Below are 22,886 nucleotides of genomic sequence, written 5' to 3' on the forward strand. Positions count from 1 at the left end.
TTCAGGATTTCTCCTGAAACTTGATTTCTTTGCTTCTTACAGTTTTAATGAAATATTCTTGGACTACTACTACTAAGTACCTTGTGCTCATTCCTTATGCCCACTTACTAATAATACCTTTTATACTACTGTGCTGTAAAGCAGTTGTCTCCAAACTGTTTTAATCATGCATATGTAACCATAAAAATTGTGAACATGAGCTTGTAGTATATGATTATTTACAAACTATGTATTACTATACTGGTGAAGCATAATCTTTATATATAGCACATCCTATACACATAAGTATATCATAAAATGTAACCCTAAAATAGAAAATTTTTTTAAACAAAAAGGAAAATTTCTCTCATCCCATTGGATTGTTTTGATTACCCTTAGGTCAGGGATGCACATCCTATTTTAGAGCCACTGCAATGAAGGGCAAGGCCTGAACTCTCCAGTAGCCTAAGAGCTATGTCAGGACTAGGATGGGTATTTAGAAACCCCGAGCACTCTAGAGATTAAGGTCTCTGCAGTCCTCACACCAGTATGGAGACCCTCCAAATGAAGAAATGTAGACATTCAGTAAATATTGGTTTCATAAGAAAGTAAAGGATTGCATTAATTTTTGAAGGAAGTGAAGTTTTATAAGTTAGAGAGGGCTAACCTTATTTTATTAAATATTTACATATCTTAGGCTCCTTAATTGTAAACACAGGTCATATACAAATTTTAAAAATCCTAGAATGAACATTTTTTTAATGGTGTGAATTCTTTTCTTCCCTAGGATGCCATTGATAATAGATTAGATTCAAAAGAATGGCCATATTGTTCCCAGTGTCCAGCAGTATGGAATGGCTCAGGAGCTGTAAGGTAAAACCTATCAGTGAAAGCCAGTGAAATTGTCAGTATGATACTGCAGACTAATAATTGAAATGGTACAGAAGGAACTCTTATATTGGCAACTCTCCTGGAGGCATAGTCACTTAAAAGGCAGTGTTCTTTAGCTGCAACCTATTTTAAATGAGTCCAAGTAAGCAGTATGAAAATGTACTTTATTATAAAAAAATGAGTGCCCTACCTTATGCAGGGGTGTCAACTCCCAGTCCCTCCCTACTTTGCACAATACCAAGGCTTCATTAAACGGGTAAACACCCAAGTCTCTCTTTTTTTTTTTTTAAAGATTTTATTTATTTATTTGAGAGAGAGAGAAACAGCATGAGAGGGGAGAGGGTCAGAGGGAGAAGCAGGCTCCCCACTGAGCAGGGAGCCCGATGTGGGACTCGATCCCAGGACCCTGGGATCATGACCTGAGCCGAAGGCAGTCGCTTAACCAACTGAGCCACCCAGGCGCCCAACACCCAAGTCTCTTGTTCGCTAAGATTAGACTAACACTCCACAAGGCAGACCAAGCCTCAACTCAGTTTACCACTCTAGTTTTTAGCTTCCTCTTTATTGCTAGCCTTTGGAGATTTCTCTTATTTGTTTACTTTCAGCTGTGCTTTTAAAAAGAAGTTCACTCTTAAAAATAAAACAAGATGAAACCAGAGAGGGAGACAAACCGTAAGAGACTCTTAAGCATAGGAAACAAACGGAGGGTTGCTGGAGGGGAAGGGGGTGGACGGATGGGGTAATTGGATGATGGACGTTGGGGAGGGTATGTGTTGTAATGAGCACTGGGTATTATGTAAGGCTGATGAATCACAAACAAATAATACATTGTATGTTAATTGAATTTAAAAAATTTTTTTAAATAAAGAGTGAAAAAAAGTTCACTCTTATTTTAACCAAAGCTTCTAGATGCTTTCTAGAGTGAGATTTTCAGAATCTAGGGCTTTAATTATTATTTTTATATCTATCAGAATGTAAAAAACACTAGCATAACGTCTTATACATGTATGTGAAACAAATTAAATATAATCCCATTTTCCTAAAATTGCTATTCAGAAATTTAAAAATCGTTAAAGTCACATAATTGTTTGAGCAGTATTATCTCCTTTTTTTTGTTGTTCTCTATTTCTCTTTCTTTTGAAAAAAATTTTTTTAAGATTTATTTGTTTTAGAGAAAGAGTGTGTGTGTGCAAGAGTGGGGGTAGGGGCCGAGGGAAAGAATCTCAAGCAGACTCCCCACTGAGCACAGAGCTGACACAGGGCTTGATCTCATAACCCTGAGATCATGACCTGAGCCGAAATCGAGTTGGATACTCAACCAGCTGAGCCACCTAGGTGCCCCCTTGAAATAGTTTTTAAACCAAAATTGCACGTTTAGTATCTCCTTGATTTGTTTTATATGGGAATCATGAGTATATCTTATTCCTGTTTCATCTTTCAAAACCAGTTACTGATTCTCTTTACTTTCTTCCTGTTGTTTACTCCCTCATCTTTCCTTAAGATGGCAGATGGAAATTACCTAGACAAGAACATTATTAAAAGTTTACCATGGGATCCTACATTTCAGGGTCTTAGAGGTCCTCTAGAAAGAAGATGGTGTCCAAAATGGGTAACAAGATGATATGGGGGGGGATATTTATTTTTACCTAAAAAAGGGAGAAATTAAACTTTATTAATAGACACCAGTATACATATCTAATTTATAAACTAATATATATTTTAATAGAAGTACATAAATTTTTATTTTGAAATATTTACTTTTCACATAAAAGCTCAAAATTTTTTACCAGTGGAGTGTGAGATGAAAAAAGTGATTCCTATGATCTCGAGCAGTGCTACCCCATAGAACTTTCTTTCAGTAATGGAAATGTCATATATCTGCCCTCTCCAATATGAGTCAGTAGCCACGTGGAGCTGTTGAGCACTTGATATGTGGCTAGTGTGACTGCGTTTTTAATTTTAATTTTAATTAATTTAAATTTAAATGGCCTCATGTAGCTGGTGCCTGCTGTATTGGACAGTGCTGATCTAGAGCATCTGGGGGAGGAAATGATAGAAACATTAGCTATTATTTATTGAGTGCTTCCTTGGTACCAGATTCCATGCTTCGTGTATCCTCTGCATTATTTCATTTAGTCCTGAAAACAACCCTTGACTATTAGAGAGAGGTTCAGTAACTTGCCAAAAGTCTTACCGAATTAGAAAGAAGCAGAATCAGAGTTGTAACCAGGTCTTTTTTTTAACAGCTTTATTGAGGTGTAATTGACTTAATAGCACTGTATATGTTTAAGATCTACAACTTGGTGTTTTGATACGTGTACATTGTAAAATGGTCACCACAAGCTAATTAATATATCCATCACCTCCACAAACTTACCATTTTCTTTCTTGTGTGTGTGTGTGTGTGTGTGTGTGTGTGTGTGTGTGTGTGTGGTGAGAAGGCTTAATTTAATAATTTAAGATCTACTCTTTTAGCAGATTTCAAGCATACAATATAATTTTTGTTAACTATAGTTACCACGCAGTACAATAGAGCTCCAGAATTAATTCATCTTGTATAACTGAAACTTCGTGTCCTTTGACCAACACGACCTCATTTCCCCTCCCCCGCCCCAGCTCCTGGCAACCAACATTGTATTCTCTGCCTTATGAATTTGACTGTTTCAGATTCCACATAGTAGTAAGATCATGCAATGTTTGTCTTTGAGTCCAATGTCATTTCACTTAGCATAATGTCCTTCAGGTTCGTCCATGTTGTTGCAGTTAGCAGGATTTCCTTCTTTTTTAAATTTTTATTTTTTTTTAAATTTTATTTGAGAGAGCGTGCAAGCACAGGTGAGGGGTGGAGGGAGAGGGGGAAGCAGACTCCCCACTGAGCAGGGAGCCCACCTCGGGGCTCAATCCCAGGGCCCTGAGGTCATGACCTGAGCCGGAAGCAGACACTAAACTGACTAAGCCACCCAGGCACCCCTTTCCTTCTTTTTTTTTAAAGGCTGCATAATATTCCACTGCATATATACACTACATTTTCTTTATCCATCTCTCCACCAACGGATGTTTAAGTGTTGTCCGTGTTTCGGCTATTGTGAATAATGCTACAGTGAACACAGGAATGCAGATATGTCTTCAGTACCTCCCACCGTCCTACCTCAGTGAGTTTCAGCATGGGATGTCCTGGTACCACATTGGCTCCAAATCCGGTGCTTCCCTCCCTGTACCTCTAAAATAGAGCTGACACTCTTTTACTTCATATGAAGAAATAACATACTTGAGAAGTCTGTGACTTTCTGAAGTTAAAAAAACGGGAGTGACACTGAAACAAGAGGATTTTAAAGACTTCAGAAAGTCAGACTTTTGGGGCACCTGGGTGCCTCTCTTAAGCGTCTGACTCTTGGTTTTGGCTCAGGTCATGATCTCAGGGTTCTGGGATCAAGCCCCATGTCGGGCTCTGTGCTCAGCATGGAGTCTGCTTGAGTTTCTTTCTCCCCCTCCCTCTACTCCTCCCCCTTACACACTCTCTCTCTCTCTAAAATAAATAAATCCTTAAAAAAATGGTAAGTCATAGACTTTTCAGGTGTATAGAGTAAAAATGCTGAACTAGGTTATGAGTGATTTGTCCACACTCTCTATCAGATCAAAATTAAACTTGAAGTGGGGCTGGCCTACCTAACCTGTCTTGGTTCTCCAGTCATACCATAGTTAAGTCATTTCCATAAAATCAGGGTAATTGGTGCCAGATTTGAGTTTGCTTGAGTTAGGCTTTTTAAAAAGTCTACAAGCACTATGGCTTTGGAAATGTTTTTAACATGTTTGTGTATGTTTATTTTTTAGTGCTCGCCAGAAACCCAGAACTAATTACTTAGAGGACCGAAAAAATGGGTCAAAACTGATTGTTTTTGTAATTGGTGGAATTACATACTCTGAAATGCGTTGTGCTTATGAAGTTTCTCAGGCACATAAATCCTGTGAAGTTATTATTGGTAAGACATGTTTTCCTCTTTCCAATTTTTTTTAAACAAACTAAATGCAAAACTTTATGTTGAAAGTTACATGTAGGTCTAAATTGTGGAATGCAAAAAAACTTATTAATCATAGTGTGTTTTATCTGATGTACTAGAGTTTTTTCCTGGTTGACTTTTTTGATAATTTGATTTTTAAATATTCTGATTTTGAGGGAATAAGCTTCAAAATACTTTATTATTTAGATATTATTAAAAATGTCCTTTAAAATACTATATTCCAGACTTGCCCTTATTATTAAATAATTTTTGAGATGTAAATACATTTCTACTACAGAAGTACTTTGAATGTTTTTGTGGATGTGAACCTGACAGTGGCAAGTTCTATATGGAATTTAGTTTTAAGAACTTCAGTCAAAGCCACTGATAAGTAAACTCTCCTCCTCTATGGAATGCAGCATTTGTACACCAGCTATAAATCTGCAGCACTACTTAATGAGCAGTGATTCTTCTGTTCTGCCACAGGGATAGTAACGTCCAGTTTTGATCGTCAGCGTATCAGTGTATTGCACCAAGTAGACAAAGTACTAGCAGTGGTTTACTGAGTGTGCTGTGCAGTGAAGAGGAGGGACTGATTCACTGTGGTATAGGCAGATGCCAGGAATGTGTCCTATAGAAATTTTGTTACATTGCCCCAAGCTATGGCACTTTGCAAATTTGAGGGACAGAGCAATATAATTAACCAATTAAGTGCTGGCCTCTGAAATTTTATCTTTTCTCCTACCAGGTTCTACGCATATTTTAACACCCAGAAAGCTTTTGGATGATATAAAGATGCTGAATAAACCCAAGGATAAAGTCTCCTTTATTAAGGATGAATAATGATTTTTTTTTTGAGATTCTTATTAACTTGTTCAACTAAAATAAATCAAGACAAGGTTGCTATCATGTAATTTAAACAATGTAAATATTTTATGGAATAATGATTTTTCAAATTATTTCTTAAGGGACTTTATGATTACATATCATTGGGTTTGCCATTTTTAATAATTTAAATGGTGTTGCTGCTTTGTAGATGATGAGAAGAAATGTTAAAATGCTTTCTAAAAGGAAATTTTTCACCTTTGGAACTGAATATATTAGAATTGTGGGTAATTCTTCACAACTACCTATGTACATACTGATTACTTATAACATACTTATCTGTCTTATGCTCAAGTATAGTTTTTTGGGAAAGAACTGATTTTAAATGAAAAGGTTGTAAAAGTAAAAAACTGTGTATGTCATGGAATGATTTTCTATAAGTGCAGTTTTTTGATTGAAATTCATAATTTCTTTTATGTGTAAAATAATTGTCATTAATAGAAATAGAATAATTTCACAGGGTATACTGTCTTCCCAGATACTTCTAAAGAACACAGTTTTATATAATTTCAAAATCATGTATGTTTAAAGTAGAAAACCAAAAATAAGTGTGAATATTCTAAGAGAAAATAAATGTATTAGTTACAAAAGTTATCTTCTTGGGGGCAGGGGAGGAAGGGGAAGTTGGGAAGTTTAAAAGTTCTAAATCACACAGTTACAAAAAAGAAAAAGAATGCACCATAATCTTCCCACCAAGATAACCCCTGTTGACTTTTTATAAAAACAATGTAATATCTGTATAAGTTTGGATAATAAAAGGATATGTCTGCACATGTGTTACACAAAGGGAACGTGTTCATTTCAAATCTCTCCTTTTACCTGGCCTCATAGTGGCCTCATAATTTTATATATTACTCATCTTCAGAGTTTTGCTCTTATATATAATGCTGCATTGTTTGGGTACATACCTTTGCAAACACACACAAATACTTCTATAATATCTTCTAGCAATGGCATAGCTGGTCAAAGTATTTGTGCATTTAAATATAGTTGACATTTGAACAACATGGGTTTAGCTGACCCCTGCCCCCCAACCCCAACCATGCAGTTGAAAATCTGTTGAAAAACTGTTTGCTCCTCAAAAACTTTACTAATAGCATACTGTTGACCAGAAGCCTTATTGAAAACATAAAGTCAGTTAACACAAATTTTGTATTATATATTATATTCTTACAATAAAGTGGGAGAAAAAAATGTTAAAATACATTTACAGTATTATATTTGTCCAAAAAAGTCTGTCTTAAGTGGACCTGTGCAGTTCAAACCCGTGTTGTTCAAGAGTCAACATGTTGATAGATGCCACCATTTTAAATTTTTATGTAGATAAACCCATCGCTTTTCCTTTTTGGTTTCTGAATTATATGTTGTACTTAGAAATAACCTTTTACAACCAAAATGATAAATTCACTTATTGTTTCTTCTAGAACATTTCAATAGGCTCATTTTATTTTTACAGGTAATTCATCCATCTGGAATTGACTTTAGTGTGAGAATGTATGCCAGGTATTGTCTCTTAGCACTTGGCATTATGTCCCATGCCTCCCCATCTCGTACCACAGGGGATGAAAGGCTAAAAATGAAGTTTTGCAGACTCAAAGATAAGCAGGGTTCAGAACTGGTTAGGTTCTGCCAATGATTTGCATTTGGTCAAGATTTGGAAGGTAGAGACCATCTACCATACTGTACCAGTGGACAAGCAAGCTCCTGCCACCTGAAGTTGTTTGTAGCAACTAGACTCCATGTTTCAGTGTCTGCCACCTGCTGCATGGGCTTGAGGCAGTGCTGGTGGCAGCAACGGCGCTGACTTCTGTGCCCTGCATCCCAGAAGATGATATAACCTGAGTCTAAAAGCATGTTGGCCCCCAGTTTCTGCCCCTTCAGCTTTTTCTCTGATTTTTTAAAAAAGATAGTATTTATTTATTTATTTGAAAGAGACTGAGAACAAGCAGGGGGAGGGGCAGAGGGAGAGGGAGAAGCAGACTCCCCACTGAGCACAGAACCCAACACAGGGCTCAATCTCAAGACCCCTGAGATCATAACCTGAGCCAAAGTCAGATGTTTAACTGACTGAGCCACCCAGGGGCCCCTTTTTCTCTGATTTTTAAGGACCTGTGTTGATTTCTATTCTTTGAAATACCTGCGGAGTTTCTGTTCCTACAGTGAACCCTGACTGATACAGTATTTAACAGGGATCCAGCTTTCTTCCTAAACAGCCAGATATTGTACAGATTTTGTTGGGTAATCCCTCTTTCCCCGTCTAGTCTGGAATACTACCTTTATCATAGACTAAATGTATATTTGTATTTTGGTCTATTTCTGAATTCTCTTTTATTGACCTATCATTCATACATCTTTTTCCCTATTTTAATTCATGCTATATTTTATTTTAAAAAAATTTTAAGGGTGCCTGGGGTGGCTAGTTAAGTGTCTCATCAGCCTTTGGCTCAGGTCATGATCCCGGGGTCCTGGGATTGAGCCCCGGGTCGGGTCGGGCTCCCTGCTCAGCGGGGAGCCTGCTTCTCCCTCTCCCTGCCGGTCCCCACTGCTTGTGCTCTTTTTCTCTCTCTGTCAAATAAATAAAATCTTTAAAAAAAAAAAAAAAGGTCTAAAAAATATTTTAAGCTCCATGCCACATGTGGAGCTCGAACTCATGACCCCAAGATCAAGAGTGGCATGCTTCACCAGCTGAGTCAGCCAGACACCCCTAACTCATGCTATATTTTAACGTGTGACATATAATCTCCACCCACACCTAAATCACTTATTTTCAGAGATTTTCTATTACATTTTTTTAATGAACTTTAGTATCATTTTGTTAATACCAAAGGTTATTTTGGTATTTTCATTAGGTTTGCAATAAATTTATAGGTTAATTTAAGAGGAATTGACAGCTCGGGCGCCTGGGTGGCTCAGTTGGTTAAGGGTCTGCCTTCGGCTCAGGTCATGATCCCAGGGTCCTGGGATCGAGCCCCGCATTGGGCTCCCTGCTCAGGGGGGAGTCTGCTTCTCCCTCTCCCTCAGCCTGCTCACTCTCTCAAATAAATAAATAAAATCTCTAAAAAAAAAAAAATTGACAGCTCTATAATATTGAAACTGGAAATTCAGGAATATAGAATGTCTTTATTTCCCTAAATCTTTCTGACTTTGAAGACCTGTATTTTGCTCGTATAGGTACTGCAGCTGCCATACCTGTCTTTCGTGGTTCCATAGGAATTGGATCTTTTACGTTATTTTCAAATATCTTTTATGTAGGAATGTTATTTTTTGATATATTTCATAACTTGCTAGTTTACTAGGTAGTGATAACAGAATAATAATATGCAGGTGCTTACTTAGAACTTTGTATGTGCCAGGCAGTGTTTCAAAGTGCTTATATTACCTCATTTAATCTTCTCAATCCTGTGAGGATAGGCACTATTATCATCATCTCCATCTGAAAGCCGAGAAAACTAGGGCACAAAAAGGTTATGTAACTTAACCTGGGTGTGCGTGTGGAGAGGAAAGGCTTGTCTCCATGCATCGAACATGGGAACAGTTCATTGCCAGTGAAAGGGTTGGTTTTTGTTGTCTGTGTTTTATCTGAGGCCCTTGTGTACCTTGGTTACTATCCGTGCAGAGTTAGTACGTGTGTGGAACAGAGATTTACACTGATCCAGTGCCCTATGACAGATGGAACCAAGAGTGTGATGGCAGCACACACTGACCCCTTCAGTCACGTAACACCTCGGTGATTACTTTGTCCTGTCACAGTGATGTGAGATCCTTTGAGGCCTGCACTCTTACATATATTTTAGGCTTAGATTTAGATCATGTTTCCTAAATCTCTCACTGAATTTGAAGACATAAGTTGTCATCTCACATAAATTCCTGGTATAAACTGATTCCACCTCCAGAATTAGCAATTACAGATTCTGATAAGACCCCGAAAAAGATACTTTGCTGTTACAACTAACTGAAACCATTTATTCGCTATCTCGGAAGCCCATGCTTGCTTCCTGTTGAAGTGTGCTTGGTTTATAAAGTATAGTGGATTCACATTGTTCAGCCATATTCACAAAAAAATAAGAAAAATATCAGCCATTCACAAAGACACAAAAGTTCTTGGATTTGAGCCGCAAAGATCCAGATCCTGACAGTTTATTTTGTAAGATGTATGCCCCCATAACTCAGGTATTTGTAACCCTTTGTGAATTGTCAGGTTGCAGGCAGTTTTCTTTTAAAAATCAAAGGAGCAACAAAGTCTTCATCCCACGGTAAAATTTCTACTACCAAAACAACATTTTGGGTATTAAAAATAAACATATTCAAATTTAGTATGAATTAGGTCTATTTTAAATCCTTAACTGTAAGATTACCGTTGAAAGTGATTAAAAGGTGAGTTTTCATTTGCATAATCTAATAAAGTTGACGGCTAGGACTTTATTTTAAAGAGTTAAAAGCATTGCTGCTCATCCTGCTTCTTGCTCCTGGCAGCCTCAAGCCACCGGAGCACAACTACATGTTGGAAGTACGCAGGAAGAGTCCTCTGGATGGTGGATGCTGCCACCCCGCTGCTCTCAGCAATGGTGAGCCCCTTGACTCAGCATTAGAAATACAATTACTTTTCGCTAATGAACTTGTTTTTCTGGTCTGTTACTGCAGCAGAGCTAGAAGAGAGATGTCAAAATTTACACAAAGAAGGGAGGAGACAGCCAAGGCTACAGGATCAGTAAATATAAAGTTATCTTTGTAAGTCAGAGCCTTGCACTTTTCCAGAAATTCTTAAGGACATTGCCCTATTTCTGTTTCTTGGATTAAGCACGTTGCAGTGATGGTTCATAATAATCCTCAATCATTAAGGAAATGTAAAATTACATTTAGGATATAGTTTAATAAAGCAGAGATGGGCCATATTTTTAAATAAATGATTACAACAGTTATGTTTCTCTAAAGGTTAGTTGAGGGTTTAGGAACATTCATTTATGGTGGTCCTTTCTAACCTGGATTCCATGGGTTTGCTTTAGGTGTCCATGAACTTTTAAAAATTGTGTGTGTTCTTATATCTCTTTTCCCTGCAAGCGGGGGAGCATGGGGGAGGGAGACTCCATAGCTTTCTTCAGTTTCTCAAAGATGGTTGAACCCAGAAAAGATTAAGAACTAATGAATCATACGAGAACCCTTCAAGCCAAGGAAGTGTAATTTTAAACTTGGGGACAGGACAGTGATGCTTGGCAGACAAAACAGGTTATCAAGTGGTGATTAAATTTAGGTAAGTGATGAATCTAGAAGCCTCTTAGCATATACACAGTTAAAGCTCCCTTTTTTTTTTTTTCTTAAAATTCTACTACCGCGGGCGCCTGGGTGGTTCAGTTGGTTAAGCGTCTGCCTTCGGCTCAGGTCATGATCCCAGGGTCCTGGGATCGAGCCCCACATCGGGCTCCCTGCTCAGCGGGAAGCCTGCTTCTCCCTCTGCCACTCCCCCTGCTTGTGTTCCTGCTCTCGCTGTGTCTCTCTGTCAAATAAAATCTTTAAAAAAAAATGCTACTACCAGTCTTCACTCTCTTCCTTATGGTGCCAAGACTTAAAGTACCTTCAGCCACAAAGTCAGAAACATCTTCAGCCTGACCTCTACTTTATCTCTTCTAAGGCACCCTAAACCAATTTCCAAGCCCCAAAGTTAAAAATAGTCAATTCTCCAGCCAGCTAGACAAATAGCAGCTGCCTTGGCCACAAAAAATCTTCAAAGTGGGAATGGATTCAACTCTCTCTACCCCTGAGCAAAGTTCTGGGGGTTGGGAAACCATTTGTTGAGTGTTTCGAGTAAATAGAGACCTCGGGAAGCAGGGAAAGAGCCAATCATGTGCTGCTCTGTCATTAAAGAGGTTATAAACCAGTCTTAAGCAAATCAAAATCTTGTTCTGACATTCTACATGAAATGCTATACATTTAGTTAATCCCCGGTACATAGTTTTAGTGAATTGTCTTCACTTTGTCCCAAATTCATTAATCTAGGACTAACATTTTTGCATCTGACTTCAAGAGATCTTCATGTAATTTACATTATAAACATATTGTAAGAATTTCATACTGTACAGAAAGTGAAAAAGTAAAGATCCTTCCCTGAACAATGCCCAGTTTCCATTTCCTGGAGGTCCACTGAATATTTTTGTGTATCCATTCCAGAAAATATGTATGCCCTTTGAAAAACATACACAAATGAGGTCACACTACATATATTATTAGTCGTCTTGCTTTTTTTCACTATCTTGCAAGATTATCCACCCCCTTTTTTTCCACTGGTGCAGAGCACTAACTGTATGTCTGTCGTTATTTATGAATCCCCACAGAGGGTATTAGATCGTTCCATGTGGGGGCTCTTTCCCTCAGTGCTCCAGTGGCCACCCATGTGTAATACGATGGCCTATTGTGTGAGTCACCTATGAAGTAATTGCTAATAGTGGGGTTTCTGCTCAGAAGGCAAGTCCTTTTACATTTGTAGGATTTGATACCAAGTTGCCTTCCCACCAGGTTACACCAATTTACACTTCCATCCCCAGGGTACAAGAGCACCTGTCACCCCCAGCCTCGCTGACACTGGCTTTTCTAAACTTTAGTTTTTGCCATACTAATAGGCAAAGGTATAGTTTGGTTCTATCCTTTTTTTTTTTTTTTAGTAATCTACACCCAAGGTGGGGCTCGAACTCTTGACCCTGAGATCAAGAGTCACATGCTCTTCCCACAGAGTCAGCCAGGCACTCCTAGTTTATTGCTTTGATTTCTTTTATTATGAGTTAGGAATAAGATTTATTTTAAAATAAATACTTGTTGATTTCAATTTTAAGAATCAGGAATCCATTGTTTTTTCTTTTTAAGCACTTGGTGCCCCCCCCCCCCATTTCTTATGGTTTTGGTATTTTCTCTAGAAAGTCACCTTCCTAAATAGTATAATAAGATACTTTTGGGGGGAAGATCAGTTTTCTTTACATTTGTCTTTTTTTTTTAAGTTCTCAGTTGCCTTGGGTCGAACTAGTATTTCAGTCGATTCCTCCATCTCTGTACTTTGGCAAGATCTTCTGCAATAGCTGTAATCATTCGATCAGTAGTGTCTTTCAAAATGGTTGCTGTCCTCAGGGCATGAGCCAAAGACGAGTTTAAAATCTACAGAGGAAAAGTCCACACATTTTGTATAAAGTTACTGTTTCTCTTAATTGGGTTATCTCATTATTAAACATTGCAAGGTGGAATTTTTGGAGTATTCTTTTCCCACCCAGTCTATTACTGTTTTTGACGGTTGGTTTCCTAGGAAACCAGTCTGAGATGGAATATATTTTTTAGGGAAAGGGACAGAAAAAAAAAAAAAGACCCAACACGTGACCGATGAGTGTGAACCAGAGGGTGAGATCAGCAACCTGCCAGGCTGTTGCCCTGCCACAGAGGAAGAGATCTGTGAGAAAGAAGGCAAGCCCTTTGGGGGTCATCGAAGGGGACAGAGGAGTCATAACCCCTGAGAGCGCACCCAGGGGGATTAGTGCTTGTGTTGGAAGCATTTGAAAGTGGCATGGAATTTGATTGGAAAATTGGGAACCAGGCAGTTCTAACGCCAGTGTCACTGGAACAGACTTGGGAGCGGCTGGAAACAGTCTCCGCTGCCTTCACTCCTAGCCCAAGGGATCCTGTAGCCGAGGCACCACCCACAAAACACTTTCTCCAGGAAATTTCCCTTGGAACCAATTTAGGAATAATACAAACCACGTGGCTGCTCAGGCTGTGTGTCTCTGTGTTAGTGCTGAGCACAAATTGTGTTTAGCGGAGCATTTTCTGGCGCCCCATACTGTAATAATTTAAAAGCCATTGGTTTTGTGGTCAAGACCATACTTACAAGCTGCAAGAATTCTAGAATGTTTTTGTTTTTCTTTTCTAAGTCCTCACCTCAGATTCTGTTTCTTCGGTACTGCCAAAGTTGCTTAAGGATTTGCTTCCAGAAATCCTGCAGGAGTGGAAATGGGGTGAGGGTGTAGCAAGGTCTGAATGGTAGGTCACGAAAACCTTAAGATTTTTTCTGGAAGGCAAAAGCATATTTGTATAAAGCTCCCCTCTCCCCTTGAGCTCTGTGGTGGTTCAGTAATGGCTGTGTGTGTGTGTGTGTGTGTGTGTGTTGGGGGTGAGGAGTTTGTGCTCTCTCTGTCTTTTGCCTATAGTCCTGTTGTGGCTGACCACAGAAATAGTTTGTTCCACAACCATGAAGGGTGTTTTCTCCCAGAATGTCTCTTCTGTTGCCAAAGAAAGAGGAAAAACTCCGATTTTTATTAGGTTTTCATTCTTTTCGGGCCAACCTTCTACCCTGCATATTTATAAAACAAATGCACACAAATCTGCCAATTGCAGGCACTTTGAGTTGAGTTCATTCTAGCACCAGTGAGCTTACAGAGTAAGGAGGCAGCAGCAGTAGAAAGATAAAAGCAGCACCTCTTTAAGCAGGCTCCCGTTGCCTACTACACTGTAAGTATGACTCTCGTCTCTTGATGGTCTGGGTGAATAAGGGGGGCCAGTGTCACCATATACGGTTGTTCCAGTTGCGCACTGCATAGCTCTGGAAGGTTTCACTCACAGTGTATGTGAAGGGCACTGCCTGGTGTTATGCTTTGCACAACAATGAGTAGTGGCCTTAAGGGTTGCCACAAGACATTGCCTGTTGACAGGTGGGCCATGGAGCCATCCTTACGTCTCCCTGGCTTAAGAGTCCTTCTGTTAAGCGTTACTTCTTTGGTACATAGGACACTTGTAGCAGTCATCTCCAGAAAGTCTGGCTTCAAATGCTTGTGACCCAAAGCCTCCCTTCATCGCCCCCCTCCCCTACCACATTCACATGAGTTGGTTCCACAGGTTAGTTTAACACATTGGATCTGTCGTCCAGTTGAGAGCATCAGAGAACATGAGCATCAGGAGCCCCTAGCTAATGAAAAACTCCAGGCAGAGCGGGGCAGTGCAGTGCAGTGGGAAGGGTGTGGGCTTCAGAGTCCTCTGTCTCCCTACATCCAATCGGTCACCATGATCAACAATAATAGCCATCACTTGCTGAATGCCAGGTACCTTTCCAACTGCTTTATATGTATTGACCCAATCCTCAATGAGTTTGGCACTATTATGATTCCCATTTGGGGAATAATGGAGAAATGTGGGGAAAAGGAGGCACCGAGAGGTCAGGCAACCAGCTCAAGGACACAGAACCAAGATGCAAACCCAAGACCTCGCCAGAGGCCACATTCTTTAACACTGCACTGCATTGTCATAGGAGCTAGTGAGTTCAGACTGAGTGAGTGCAGAGCCTGAACTATTAACCACTCTGCTACACTATTGATTTCTACCTCCTAAATAGCTCTTGAATACTAGACCTCTCTCTTTCCTTCTCTACCACCCTTGGCCAAGCTACCATCATTTCACCTGGAATATTGCACCAGCCTCTTACTTGGCCGCTGTGCTCCAATCCTTAACTCCTCTACTCCATTCCCACTCCTTTGGTAGTTAGAATGATCTTTTAAAACACAGAAACTTTACAAACACCCTTCATTGGCTTATTATACTCAAGAGTCTGAAATCCTTCCCGTAGCCAACAAGCCCTTGCATGCTCTGGCCCTACCCATCCCACCAGCTTCCCCTCAGCAGCCCCATCATGGCCCACAGCCATGCATACTACACTGATCCAGAACTTGCCAAGGGGCCTTCCCATTCCAGCAAGCTCTCTTAGACTGGAATGTCTTCACTCTTACCTCTACATCCCCTTGCTAGTTGATTCACACTTATCCTTTGGTGTTAAGCTTCACTGAACCTCCAAATTAGGTAATGGCACTCAGTACATCCCCTTTTTGGCACTTACAAAGACTGGCTCTTCTACCAAAAAAGTAACTTCCATGACGGCAGGGACAGTAGTTTAATTTAATCACTGTGCCCTCAGAACCCAGCACAAGAGGCTGCTATTAACACTCAAATACTTGTTGAAGAACAAATGAACGTTTGAAGTATCAGCCATACTTTGGTTTGAATCTTGGCTCGACTACTTATGATCTAGGTGATCTTGGGCCAGTAATTTCATGCACTAAGCACATGGTATGTATCCAACTAATTGGTAGTCATTTTTGTTGTTATTAATAATAAAATAATACTTACTTTCCTGGTATGGGCTCATGTTCATCATGAGAGGATTTTGGATTTGATGTCTGGGAACAGATCCATTCTGGTTTTGAACAAGCTGAAAAATGTTAGCTATGATTAAATTCAGAGCATCAAAAATGATCCCCAGATGGTGGATATATGGGTATCATTTCCCAAACTTTTCTGTATGAAGGAAATATTTCATGAAATTTTAAAAAGTAAGAAAATTAGGGAACATAGAAAACAAAGAACTTTCAAGTCTTCTGAATTCAGGAAAAGAAATTCAACTTATTTATTTTAAGAAATTCAACTTTTAAAGGGCATTTTATCAGTAGCCACAAGACCAGGAGTCTAGGTTGGGGTTGGCTGGGTGCTACTGTGTGATACCTGAGCATACCACCCAACTTCCGTGCACTCAGCTACTTCATCTGAAGTGGAGGGGTAGATAATCCCTTTGACGGGGATTGAAGTCTTCCCCAAACACATGAGCAAGGTTTCTAGGAGTCAGAAACTAAATTACGTTACTAAGACAATTCCAGAAAATAGAGACTAAAGAGAAAAGAAGATAAATGTAGGAAAGACACCATGGAAGACAAGAAGAAAGCCAGGGAAAGGAAGAGAGAAGAGTCAATGGCCAATAAATATGCCTTCTCTGTTGCTGGTTCTCCTTCCCTGGTCTCCTGTCTTACTTGCCAGTCTCTCGTAGCTAGGCTTCATTCCCCCTCAGAAGGGTCCCATTTGACAAGGGAACTGGGAGACATTGTCCCTGAGACATGAAAGGCAGAGCAGAAGCTAGAAAGTCCAAATTAGTCATGTTGACCACCCGAACTTAAGTCGTGATGAGCAGAGATACTAAAGAGTTCAGTCTTAATCTTTTGCTAGTCTCCAAATATAATTCTGGATTTTATTTGAAACATAGAAACTCAGAGTTGGGAAGGATCATAGGGTCATCTTGTCCAGTTCTAGTCTGGTCTACACCATTTGCAACATCCTGACAAAGTACACTGTCTCCGGATGGGATCTGTAGAGACATCTCTACAGATGGGGCTCAGGACCTCCCACAACAGCCCACTGCATTCCAATTTCTGGAAGGTTCTTTTCAACGCTGAGCAATGCCTCCCTATGACTTCTACCCTCTTGGCCACTATATATTTACTAATGCAGCTCAAAGTCACACTTCAGATGACTCAGTTGATCCCTCATTCCCTCATATATTGGAATGACAAGTCTCATGGACTGTAGACCCAAAGGCCAAGGAGATAGTAAAGAAATCTGCTCTGTTGCTTCTGCAGAGTTTTAGTGGCTGTCATCTCGAGAGAATACATGCACGTGAAGGATTTGGCAGCTGGAGGGGGGCGCGTAGGGGATGTACAGCTGAGTTCAATCTGGGAAATGGCATTCCTTCATCTTGGAAATTGGCAATTGTGAAAGATTAGAAACAGTCTCCCTGATGCCCTGTCCACAGATAGGGAGAGAAAGCGCCGGAGGTATGAACTTTCCCACAAGGAGAGGATGTCAAAGAACCAGATATGGCTGTGGTTCAGAAGCAAAACGCGGAGTATTTCCTTCCCTCCATTTTGTTCCCTCAGCACACTCTGACTTTGTTAATTCTGGCACCACATTTTGCCACGAACTTCCCTTATTTGGGTACGAGTTCCTTTCAATAAATGGTGAACTCCTTGGGGAGGGAGGAGCCATGTCTTACTCATCTTTATAAATAAATGTTTGTGGGCTTTTAATTTTTTCCAAAGACAGCAAAATTTTGCATTGAAATTAGCATGTTTAAGGAGTATAAAAATAGTCTGTTTCTTTACATGCGGACTTTTAGCAGGGACATACTTAAAGCTTTCACCACTCCTGAATAATAGCAATACTAGTAGTGACTCTTCAGTTGGTCATTTGTGTAGCAAATATTTACTATTTGTTATCAACCTACACTGAGTTAGCACTTAATAACTTTCAGAGTCCTTTATTGCTAGGATTTCCTATCTCCCAGCCCCGGCCCAGACTCTGGCCATCCAGGATGCGGGGGCCTCAGGTGAGTACTGGAGAGCCAAGCAGCAGGCTGGGGAGGGCAGGGCCCACCCCACCCCACCAAGGGAAGGAGTGGCCGGTGTGATGCGGGTCCCGCATGCCTGGGAGAGCAGCCTGCTTACAAAGATGAGATCGTGCAGCAGAGGTACTTACAAGGTGAAGAATTTTTATTTTCGTTTAAAAAGCAGAGCTTGACAAAGGCACTTCTTTCGTTAGGGTTTAAGTAATTCTCTCCTGGCATGTTGTATCTATAATGAAATTCTAAAAAGAAAAGATGAAAAATACAACTCACTACCGTGGACAGCAGCTGTCCCCACTTAGGCCTTCCGTGCAAGGGCCCCGAGTCGCGCTCACCTTCAAGTGGCTCTTTGCCATAGACTCTTCGGGAATTATGACGCTTAGTGCCACAGTTCTCACATTTATTACTCTGCAATCCAGTCCCAGAAGCAGAAGAGCATCTGGGGCCTGCAGCAGAACCTGGAAAAGCCCAAGTTACACAAAGGAAGTGTGAGTTTCTTCACTAGAGTCATAAAGTGTGGCAGCTCTAACCAGTGGGCGCCAAAGTGTCCACTTCCCCAGTTGTGTTCCCAAGGGGAGTTCCCAGCCTCGGGATGACATCTGGAATCCCCTTATGACAACTGAGAGATGTTTTGGTAAGTAACAGATCTTATAGGAAAGCCTCAAGAATTTCCTCGCACATGGAGGTGCTTAGGGAAGGTCTGCTGAATGGATGGGTCCGTGAGAACGTGGCCCACTGAACCAATTACAAATGCAAGATCGATATTTTTCCAGATTTGCCCTGATACACCCTCATTCTTTTCTCAGACCCTGTTATGGCCAAGAGCTTGTGTTTTGTCACCCAGAGAGTTGGAAAGATGGTTTTTCTCTACATCAAATCCATAAGCTGATATGGGAAACTGAATTATAGCTTTGCCCTTATCTGTGCCACAGAGGGGCTAGTAGTAGAGAGCGTGTGTGTCTAGTGCAGGTCTAGGACCTGGCAGGCTGTGGGCGATGGAGCCCTCCAGGTAAGGCTAGAGTGTGAGAGGCTGGGCCAGACAAGTGAGCACATCAGGCTTGGGTGTTCAAGCAACATCTCAGCTCCAGGAGAGGTGAGACCAGGGGACAAAGACTCTGCCGACGCTACCTGCCTTGCTACTCTGGTGATTATGCTCATTTGTAACATTATCTTTCAAAGAGTAAGTCACAATGGGATGAGCTCTAGGGATGTTTTTTTCTTTTCCATATCTCAGTCAGTAGTCATTGAGGGGCACCTGGGTGACTCAGCTGGTGGAGCGTCTGACTCTTGGTTTGGGTTCAGGTTGTGATCTCGGGGTCATGAGATTGAGCTCCCTGAGTCGGGCTTCATGCTCAGTGTGGAGTCTGCTGGAGATTCTCTCCCTCCCCTCTGTTCCTCTCCTCCCACTCGTGCATGCACTCTCTCTCTCTCTCTCTCTCAAATAAATAGATAAAATCTTTTAAAAAAATAGTCATTGAATTCCTTCTCAATCCATAACTCAAGGAAATTGCAATAAAGAATTGAGGGCATTCCCTGGGAAGGTTGTATAGTGGAAAGAGCATGAGGTTCAGATAGACCTGAGTTTGAAGTCTGGGTCTGCCATTAGTTAGCAGTGATGGTTAAAAATATGTCCACAAATTCTTTGATATGTTCTTCAGAAGGTAGAGCCTAATTCTTCTCTCCTTGAGTGTGGGCTGGATTTAGTGACTTGCTTCTCACAAATAAAGTGATAATGATGATGTATCACTTCCAAAACTAGGTCATAAAAGACACTGAAGCTTCCATGTTGGTCTTTCTCTTGGATCACTTGGCTGCCATGCCATAATGACACTCAAGCAGCCTATTGGAGCGGCACACACAGTGAGGAACTAAAACCTCCTCCCAGTGGCCTTGTGAGTGAACCATCATAGAGGCAGATTCTCTGGTCCCGGTCAGGCCTTCAGTTGAGGGTGGTACTGGCCAACATCTGACTACAACCTCATCAGAGAACTTGAGCCTGAATCACTCAGCTAAGCTGCTCCCAAACTCCTGACCCATAGAAGTTCTGAGATAGAAAATGTTTGTTGTTTTGAACCCATTATATTTTGGGATACTTCACTATAGAGCAGTAGAAATACACCAGCTCTTTGGCAAGTTACTGAATTTCTCTGATCCTCCATTTCCTTATCTGTAAAATAAAGATAATAATTTCTACTTACAGGGATATAAGGATAGCTAAATATTATGCACTATGTCAGCAGTTCTCAAATTTTTTGTCAGAACCCTTTTACACTCTTAAAATTGAGAACCCTAAAGAGCTTTACTTATTATAGTTTTTATCTATCCTGTATCATAATATATGCCATTTCTTGTACTCGTGGTGAAAAATCTCACCCTGCATTGGAGAAGAGCTATTATATGACATTCAGTCGGTTGAAGATGGACTGCTAGAGAGGGATCTATCATAAATTTCAAATCATTTTTGCTTGTGCAGAATCATTCAGATCTTCCCAAGACTGAAAGGCAAGTCCTAAGGCTTTTTTTAAATAGAATTTTAAACTGAAACATTTAAAAATATTTTTATTATGTCATTTAAAACCAACAGTAATTCATTTCATGCTGATAAAATAAGGGTTTTTTTTAATTTTTTAAAGATTTTATTTATTCAATTGACAGAGAGGGAGCACAAGGGGAGCGGAAGGGGAGGGAGAGGGAGAAGTAGACTTAATTCTGAGCAGGGACCCCAACGCGGGACTCGATCCCAGAACCCCAAGATCATGACCTGAGCCGAAGGCAGATGCTTAACCAACTGAGCCACGCAGGCACCCCGGTTTTTTAAAAAATAGTATTCATTTATTTAAGAGAGAGAGAAAGAGCATGCGTGCATGAGCTCGCAGAGTCGGGGGGGGAGCAGAGGGTGAGGGAGAAGGACAAGCAGACTCCGTGCTGAGCACAGGGCCCGATGCTGGGCTTCATCCCATGACCCCAAGATCATGATCTGAGCTGAAACCAAGAGTCCAACCCTCAACTCACTGAGTCATCCAGGCACCCCACAATAACAGGTTTTTAATGCAAAAAAGCTATTTTTAAAAATGAAAGGCATTAGAAGAGTGGCAGTATTCTATGTTTTGGCAAGTGTCTTGAATACCTGGCTTACTAGAAGGCAGCTGGATTCGACGGCTGCACCTGCATTAGTCAGTTGCAGTATCGGCCTTGCACGGATATGTAGCTGGGAAAGAGAGGGTCTCACAGCCCCCCAGAAGGGTCTCAGGGACCCCCAGAGCCTTCTGACCACACTTGGAAAGCCTGTCCTGGTACGGCATCTGGTGTAGTAGGTGTTCAATTGACGAAACATTACTATGACTATTAGAAAATGAATCTTTGGGGTGCCTGGGTGGCTCAGTCGGTTAAGTGTCTGCCTTTGGCTCAGGTCATGATCCTGTGGTCCTGGGATCAAGTCCTGTGTCGGGCTCCCTGCTCAGCGGGGAGTCTGATTCTCCCTCTGCCCCCGCTGCTCCCCCTGCTCGTGCTCTCTCTCTCTCTCTCTCTCAAATAAATAAATAAAGTCTTTAAAGAAGAAGAAGAAGAAAATGAATCATCTATGGAGAAGAAGTAGAACTACACATGACAGAACAGAAAGAACACTGGGTCGAAGGAAAGGCTCTTGGCCCACAGCTTGTATGAGCATGAACAAGCCTCGTTAGGTCTCTGGCCCTGGTTCTTGTGTATAAACAGGGTAGACCAGCCTCGGTGGGGATTCATGCTCAGGAGCTGCCTGAACAGGCAGGCCTCGGCTTCACCTCTTCCTCAACCAGGGTGGTTCTGCCAGGGGATGTTTTTCTGCTTAAACTACCTTTGGAGGAAGACTCCTCTGACTAAACATCATTGAATTCCATGCCCTGCATGCTCTCCTGGTCTCCTCCCAGCTCTAATTTTCTTTGCTTCTGTGAAATGTGTATGGACAAGTCGGCAGCAAGTCTCCCATGGCCAGGAAGCTCACCAGGTGGGGATTTTGGGTCATGCTGGAAGGATGACACCCAGAGTGGAGGCCACCTCACAGCTGAGGGCATGGAGTGCTGGGACTCCCGCACAAACACAGGTGGGCACTTTCACCCTGTCTGACCACATTTGATCCATTTGAATCTATTCCATTTTTAATTTTTTACATATTGCAAAAAAAAAATACAATAGGCAACTCCCTTGTCTAGGTAAAGCTGTTTGGTGTGGCAGATGGTCTGCCTGCAGGGAGCAGACCCATGGAGAGGGACCACCGCCCCGGGCCCCTCAACTTACTGAGAATCGAACTGGCATGCTGTGCCTTTTCTGGAATGGCAGGGGGACACCTTCCACAGTTGGTCTTTCTGTGTCCTTTTTTCTCCATGTTTTCCTTCCTGAAAAAGGTGCATAAGATCCCATAAATTTTTGGGCACCTGGGTGGCTCGGTTGGTTAAGCAACTGCCTTCGGCTCAGGTCATGATCCTGGAGTCCTGGGATCGAGTCCCACATCGGGCTCCCTGATCAGCAGGGAGTCTGCTTCTCCCTCTGACCCAACCCCCTCTCATGCTCTCTCTCTCTCTCTCTCTCTCTCTCTCTCATTCTCTCTCTCAAATAAATAAAATCTTTAAAAAAAAAATCCCATAAATTTTTAGCCTGCTTCTCCTGGAGATCGTGAATGTGCTGGTAAAACTGAAATGTTAAATTTCTTAGATCAGAGCCTGGGACGATACAGGAGTGGTGTCTTGTCCTCAACACAGAGCTGCCCGCCTTTTTGAGAGCCTCCCTATAAGAAACTGCACCCAGCACCGCTTGGCCTGGTAAGAATATGTATACTAAATGTTAAAAAGTAAATCTGTTCTGTTCCCCAGAGGATGCTATCTAATCACCATGCACACATATGCAATATAGAAATTTGAAATATGGAATTATAAGATTTGGGGTTTTCTTCATATTCGTGTCTCAAAATCAGCTCTTAC

The 22,886-nt window shown here is 41.0% G+C and overlaps 2 protein-coding genes across 8 annotated transcripts in view; one reads left to right on the forward strand and one right to left on the reverse strand.

Annotated features, from left to right (window-relative positions):
- STXBP3 (syntaxin binding protein 3) overlaps positions 1-6,535 on the forward strand; it is a 53,953-nt gene extending 47,418 nt beyond the window's left edge. Inside the window, exons 17-19 of one of the 2 annotated variants that reach the window (XM_027608452.2) lie at positions 767-852; positions 4,702-4,850; positions 5,617-6,535. In XM_027608452.2, coding sequence (XP_027464253.1) covers positions 767-852; positions 4,702-4,850; positions 5,617-5,711 — 330 coding nt within the window. In that variant the 3' untranslated portion in view covers positions 5,712-6,535. The remainder of the gene's footprint in view (positions 1-766; positions 853-4,701; positions 4,851-5,616) is intronic. The other variant, XM_027608460.1, reaches the window with a different exon arrangement.
- Positions 6,536-12,525: 5,990 nt separating this feature from the next.
- Positions 12,526-22,886, reverse strand: part of AKNAD1 (AKNA domain containing 1) — a 61,530-nt gene continuing 51,169 nt past the window's right edge. For 5 of the 6 annotated variants that reach the window (XM_027607214.2, XM_027607217.2, XM_027607233.2 and 2 more), the window contains 6 exons: positions 22,207-22,304; positions 18,270-18,392; positions 18,069-18,176; positions 15,897-15,978; positions 13,662-13,791; positions 12,526-12,890 (listed from right to left, as the gene is read on the reverse strand). In XM_027607214.2, coding sequence (XP_027463015.1) covers positions 12,759-12,890; positions 13,662-13,791; positions 15,897-15,978; positions 18,069-18,176; positions 18,270-18,392; positions 22,207-22,304 — 673 coding nt within the window. In that variant the 3' untranslated portion in view covers positions 12,526-12,758. The remainder of the gene's footprint in view (positions 12,891-13,661; positions 13,792-15,896; positions 15,979-18,068; positions 18,177-18,269; positions 18,393-22,206; positions 22,305-22,886) is intronic. The other variant, XM_027607237.2, reaches the window with a different exon arrangement.

The sequence above is a fragment of the Zalophus californianus genome, chromosome 4 (genome assembly GCF_009762305.2).
Source record: "Zalophus californianus isolate mZalCal1 chromosome 4, mZalCal1.pri.v2, whole genome shotgun sequence".
In the NCBI taxonomy this organism is placed as follows: domain Eukaryota; kingdom Metazoa; phylum Chordata; class Mammalia; order Carnivora; family Otariidae; genus Zalophus; species Zalophus californianus.